Genomic DNA, 6,831 nt, shown 5'->3' with positions numbered 1-6,831 from the left:
AGAACCTGGGCCAGCTGCAAACATCTGCTGCCTCTTGGCCCCGGCCCCCTTCCAGCTCTGGGGAGGCAGCAGATACCGGCAATGCTCCCCAACGCATGCAGAGGAAAATGGCTTTGTGTGTCATGGTTGGCACATGTGTTGGGGGTTGTCACCAAATTTCCAGACTTGTGAAGAGTGCTGCAAGCTGGATCACACTACTACATGGTGTCATTCAGTAGCCAGATCCAGCATAAGAGGCAGGGCTGGTGCACAGGATCACAGACCTTGCAGGCTGACCCCACACTGGATCCAGCCTGCAGACTGATCCTGCCTGCAGCACTTTGCCTCTGGGATCAGAAGTTTGAACTGCCCCAACCTAAGAGTAAGGAAATTCAGAGACTGAGTCTGATTTTCCATAAGTTCATGGCCTACAAAATTATAGAGGTCAACAAAAACCTGTTTATACAGGCAAAAGCATTTTGATTTTTAAGATATGTTGAACCACTGCTGAATTCTGATACCATCCCACAGTTCCCTTAGCCTTCAGTGCTAATTACACAGGCAACACCCAAGCAGGTTTTAACCTCTAAAGAGACACTACTTCTTGATAAGCATGTCACCCAGTAGTGTAGTTACAGTGTTTAGGTACTGAAGCTCACTTGAAAGGCAAGACCCCCTATTAAAATAAAACCTTGCTAATCACTGTCTCTACCATGCTTAGCCAAGTTGTAATGGTATAGCACTATACTAGTGATGCAACATAAGCAATTAAAATTAGACTACAGTTGTAAAACCAAACAAGAAAAAACTAGATGTTGCAAGATTTATATGCATTTTCAATTGCTTATTCACTTGTTAGTTTTTTAAATTTAAAAATCCCGTAGCTAGTTTCAAATAATTACAAGTACACACATACATGTAGTTTAAGAGTTGTGCTAAAATACACATACTACTATACCAGGGGTAGGCAACCCCCAGCACACATGCTAGAGTGTGGCACATGAAAGCTTTTTGGCTGGCATGAGGGCAGATGGCAGGAGAGTTGCGAGGGGCCCAATCCTTGTGGCAGTGCAGCCCCAGCCCCTTCCCTGCCATCAATTATGAGCCAGGCTGAGGTTCTGTGGACCTGAGTGCAGCTGCTTGCAGCTTCCCTGCCACCTGCTGCAAGCAGCACAGGCTCTACAACAGACAGCAAGGGACTTCTCAGAGCCTGGGTCAGCTGTGGCAGACTGCCACAAGGCTGCAAGTGGCTGTGCTGGGGTCCAGGGAGCACCACCTGGCTAGTTGCTGGCAGTTGGTGCACGCATGCCTCAGGGCAGATGGTGGAGAAGGGGCCAGGGCTGTGCTGCAACAAAAAGGATCAGGCCCCTCATCTTTCCCCAGCCATCTGCTCCTGGCATATCAACATCTTACAAGTCAAGGTTGTGGGTGTTTTTGGCATTGTGCCCAAAAATGCTGCTGACTTTTGTACTATACTATATTTTTGCAAGAGATCCATGTTACAGCTGATACGGTAACCATAACTTTATGGTACCAGGAGACATTAGGCCAAGTTCTAAGCCCTACTTGCAACAGAAAGCAGCCCTAATAATCTTGCCCAATCCAGATTCTTTGGATTCTACAATGCCAGGAAAATCCCTTTAGTGGTATTAAGCCACCAAAACAGCAACTGCTAGGACATGAGATAGAGTTGGAGAAGAGCAATATGATGTGGTATTGCTAAATCCTTGTTAATCTCAGTTGCCTGACAACCAACTGGGGGAGGGGGGTGGTGGTGTCAGTTAAGGGTGGATGACCTGTCAAAGACATCTGAGCACTGTGGATACTTAGCCCCACTCCCCCCAGAAAAAAAATGAAGTCAAGTCACTCTGCTTCAGATGCCTAAAATTAACCACTCAAATTCTAAACTTAGTCACTTATGTCTACGGTTTTGTCCATATTATAACTCTAAATTCAATCATCATTTGAAGTCAGTAGATTTGGCCATATATACCTTAAAGAAAGAGTATACATTCTACCATATTTTAAAGTATTTTTATGCCAGTCCTCACTTAACACATACTTAAGAGAAGATTCTGGCCTTACTGAAGCCAATAGTAGAATTTAACATTTCCAGAATTCCCTCCTTAGACTTTGTACCTATTTAGCATAGCTTTTATGATGTACAAAGTACACCTTTTGATCTGCAGAAAGAGAACAAGAAAGAGACAATGAGAAATATTTTTGCTCACCAGAAACATACCCTTCTTTCTCCTCCTTTCCCCATTCTACACATGCTTTAAAAACAATAATGTGAGCAGGAAAGAGAGTCTAAAAAATAATATTTACCATGTGATCTTCATAAATGTACACATAACCTTGGAATAAATGTGTTTTGGTGATAAGCATCTAGCAGCACTGAAGCACACTCTCCCCAAACTTGCAAATGGCTTAAATAAGCATGCATAGAGCTTAACACATTCCATGATGCAGTCTTTCACCAGCCTTGACAAGAGCTTAAGCCCATATGCTCAAAGGTATTTAGGCACCTCACTTACTGAAGTCAGTGGTAATAGAGACTTTTAATAGACTGAAGGTCTGAAGTTTACCTTTTCTTGGGCTGACTTTGCAACGCTTACAACTCTTCTAACTGCTAGCTCCAGCGGTTCAGGAGTTGTCTCCTCTTCAAATGTAAGCAGCAATGAATCCTGAAAAGCAAAAAAAGAACATTTGAACAAAATTATATCATTTTCACTTTCATAGAACCATAGAAAATGAGGGTTGGAAGGGACCTCAGGAGGTCATCTAGTCCAACACCCTGCTCAAGCCTGGACTGCCCCCAACTAGATCATCCCAGCCAAGACTTTGTCTACCCAGGTCTTAAAAACCGCCAAGGGTGGAGAGTCTACAACCCCTCTGGGTAACCTGTTCCAATGCTTTACTATCCTTCTAGTGAGAAAATGTTTTCCTAATACTTAACTTAAACTTCCCTTCCTGCAACTTGAGACCATTGCTCTTAATTCTGTTAAAAAAGGAGGATGATATACCTTGTCCTTGAGTTCTTAAAACCAGAGAAAACAGAAATGCAAGATCCAATATACGAAACTGTAATTCTTTATCCCCTCTGCTGCATTCTACTTCATAATGCAAGGCACTAACCTAGAAAACCTATACTTAATTTCAGTCTCACAAGGCCTGATCATGACTCATCCTGTCAGGGTACTCAACACTGCAGAATAAAGCCCACAGGTTAGTCCAGCTGAAGGTATTCTTGTGAACAAGGATTATTCAGAATTATTATAGTATAAACAGGTGTTTTCTGCATTTAGTCTGATAGCTGAAATACTACTTTATGGACAGTTATATGACAGCATAATCTACTGCAAAATGAAGAGCCCCTTTAAATACTAAGAATTGCTTATCTTTGAACACACAAGTCACTCACAACTCACACAACCAAAAAGTCTGATGGAAACATAATACGGATTGGGGGAGGAGAAGGAGGAGGGGAAGAGAAACAGAGTAGGGAACCTGTTTTGGTGATGAAGTCATGGTTTCACAAACAACAAATAATTGAATTTCACACAGGCTGTGCATTTCCAGCAAGTGAGTGCTGCTGCATTAGCAGTCTTTCTAGGTTGAGTTCTGCTTTGGTCCAACAGCACATGCACAGAAGAATTTCATTAGCTTTGTGATGATGACATTGTTTTGGGAGTTTGGGGAGCCTGGCTGGAGGGAGTAACACCACATTGCAGTGCCAGGCAGTGAACTCAGAAGAAAAAGCTACAGCTGTTTTCTTGGGGAGAGCCAGCACATCAGAGACAATGTTACTTCCTGTATTTATTTGTCTTCCCTAGGTTTTAAATTTTTGTTTCCTAACACTTGTTCCCAATCCACCTTAAACAACTGGACTGGGGGGAGGGGGCGCATCATTCAAATCTTTTCTCACAAGAAACCCATAGTTTTTATTGACACTGCAGTAAATATTTTAAGACACAGGACATTCTTTGTTCACCTTCCCAGTTTATTGTAAGGCTTGGAAAGTGTTCCCTCTCCCCACTTTTCTCCCTCTATTCTCCCCTCTATTCCCTCACCTTGCTCCCTGCCCTCTTCTCTAATGCACATCAACAGGCACTACAGGATTGCTTGGGAAAGCCAACAAGCCAGTACCGTCTTGAAGGAATGGAAGAATCCACAGTAGTTTTCAAATTCAGAAGGTTAAACTTTTCCCAGATGGTTCAGAACTGGGTTTTTTCCATTGACACAGCAAGGATTCAATTCACGTCCAGGAAATTAGACTGACATGACCTGACCTAGCCTTGCATCCTTCTCCTCCAGTCAGAGCTCTATTTTGTGTTTTCAAAATTGTACCTAACTGCAAGGCCTTTCCAAACAGGAGGGAAGGAAGGGGAAGGGAAAGGCAGCTCAGTCACATTTGGTGCTTTCCAAAATACAGGCATGTATAATGAAGTTAAAACAGCACAAGGCATCAAAAGTCTTGGAAAGAAAAAGAGCCCTTGGATTTGCGCAAAGGAACAAGGCAACCTAGAACTGACTAATTTTCAGAGTTTTTTTATTAGAAGAAAATTCTGGCTCTCTATTAAACTAAGAGTCATGTGACAAGTCAGGAAGTTTCTACTGTTTATCTCCTCTGGGGCCCTAAACAATGTTATCAATGACATAAGCAAACAGACCACCTTGATTGTAGCAGGAATGCTACTGACCCTTGCAGCTACCCACACACTCCCAGCCACCTCCTGTAAAATAAAATTTAAAAACAAGAAAAAAAAAAGACAAAAAGAAAAAAAGATAGCAGCTAGAGAGGGAGATTTGTAAATTTTGTTGGTTAAAGATATTCTGAAGTCATATGTTTTGAACTGCAATCTTCTTGCCCCTTAAGCTAAACAATGATCAAAAAACAGGAAAAAAAATGCCAAGATTTGATTTAAGCACACATAACTATGTTTACCTAATCTATTTTATTAACAACAATATATTGATCATTTTTTTCTGAAGTTTGAAAAACTAGATGTGTGTCTCACATACTAAAGCATGACTTTAGAAAATGACTGGGAGAAAACACTTTTAGTCCAAACTTATGACAGATTCCACCACCACCACAAAAAAAAAAAAGTGCTCCAAAAAGGGGGTGTGGGTCTTTGGGTCAAAGTCCACCCAACCACCCTAGCACACAACCCATTCACCTAATCTTACAGAAAGATGGCTACACACAACAGGAGCAACTGAGAGCAGAAATGTTCCCTTTTTATTTCAAGTGGATGCCAGTTTGACAAAATGGCCCAAAAAGAAAAAAAATCCTATTTATTTGGCAGGAGACAGATTTTAGTCTAAACCTTTCAAAAGATAATGGTATGAAACACAAGGGAACTGGAAAACACCTGAAGGAAAAGAAAAATGCCAGTTTACTTTATGATACAGCCTTAAAATTATATGGTGCATGTGTGTATAGTATGACACTCTCTTTCTCCCCCTCCTTCTCCATATATATTAAGTGTGCCTCTAGATGTGCCACTACAGGCATACCTCAGAGATATTGCGGGTTCGGTTCCAGACCACTGCAATAAAGCGAATATCACAATAAAGCGAGTCACACAAATTTTTTGGTTTCCCAGTGCATATAAAAGTTATGTTTACACTATACTGTAGTCTATTAAGTGTGCAATAGCATTATGTCTAAAACAACAATGTACATACCTTAATTAAAAAATACTTTATTGCTAAAAAATGCTAACCATCATCTGAGCCTTCAGCAAGTCGTAATCTTTTTGCTGGTGGAGGGTCTTGCCTTAATGTTGATGGCTGCTGACTGATCAGGGTGGTGGTTGCTGAAGGTTGGGGTGGCTGTGACAATTTCTTAAAATAAGACAACAATGAAGGTTGCCACAAACCTTCAATTTGTAAAAAATGCAATATCTGCGAAGTGCAATAAAGTGAAGCCCAATAAAATGAGGTATGCCTGTATATAGATACAGATCCATCTGTTCATCTACCTATATATACAGTGTGCCTCTATATACACACAGGTGTGTGTGTGCCTCTGCAAAGGTTAGAGTACACACACACACACACACACAAATATAGGCACGTTTTATATATAAAAAGAGGTTATACAGAGAGTCTATGGCCCATATATAAGCAAAGGAGTCTCTGGAAGTCTAGCCTCTTCTAGATAGGTACGTATCTGTATAGATGTACTTATATATCTCTCTACATGGAAGAGACTGGATACTAGTATAGTATAGTATAGTAATACACACACATAATTGCTAATTAAACTATTATCTAATACTCTTACATTATCCAGTCTCTTTCTCACTATGAATTATACTAGCATACATAGTAATGCATATATAGCGTGCCTCTGCATAGGTTGGAGCCCTGAGGGCTCTCTGGAAACCCAGCCTCTTCTATATCTACCTATCAGTATATTTGTCTATCAATTAGGTATACAAAAAGATCAAGAAAATCCACATCAGCAGCTGTCTATGTCTGTCTCGAAGCGGCTGGATTCCCTGGGATTCCTCAGGGCCCTAACCTATGCAGAGGACTACACTGTACACTATGACCCTGTCTCTTCTACACATACAGATACACAGCAACATCTGTGAAGAGCCCTATGTAGAAGAGGCTGCATCCAGGGAGTCCTTGAGGCTCTCACCTAGGCTAGAGGCGTGGAGCCTTATCCCTCACGATGACACTGCGCACCCCGGTGGTGCTGCCGAGGCCCCCGGGGGGCAGGAGCCCGCCCCGCCCCGCCCCCGGGCTGCCCCCTCACCGCTCGGGCTCTGGCGGCCGCGTTGAGAGCGCTGGTCCAGGCTCCCCGCCACTGGCTCCTCCAGCTGCTCCGCGGCA

At 42.2% G+C, this 6,831-nt stretch overlaps 1 protein-coding gene across 1 annotated transcript in view; it reads right to left on the bottom strand.

The window, feature by feature from the left end:
* Positions 1-6,826, bottom strand: part of C2CD2 (C2 calcium dependent domain containing 2) — a gene marked incomplete at its 5' end in the record, with an annotated part of 88,821 nt that extends 81,995 nt beyond the window's left edge. Inside the window, 2 exons of the mRNA XM_019523880.1 lie at positions 2,568-2,666; positions 6,755-6,826. Of these exons, the coding sequence (XP_019379425.1) occupies positions 2,568-2,666; positions 6,755-6,826 (171 nt within the window). The remainder of the gene's footprint in view (positions 1-2,567; positions 2,667-6,754) is intronic.
* Between the last annotated feature and the right edge of the window lie 5 nt (positions 6,827-6,831).

This window comes from Gavialis gangeticus, unplaced genomic scaffold (genome assembly GCF_001723915.1).
Source record: "Gavialis gangeticus isolate Ggan-Ray unplaced genomic scaffold, GavGan_comp1, whole genome shotgun sequence".
NCBI classification, from domain to species: Eukaryota; Metazoa; Chordata; order Crocodylia; family Gavialidae; genus Gavialis; species Gavialis gangeticus.
Note: the sequence above shows the minus strand (reverse complement) of the source record. Positions and strands in the feature narration are given on the sequence as shown.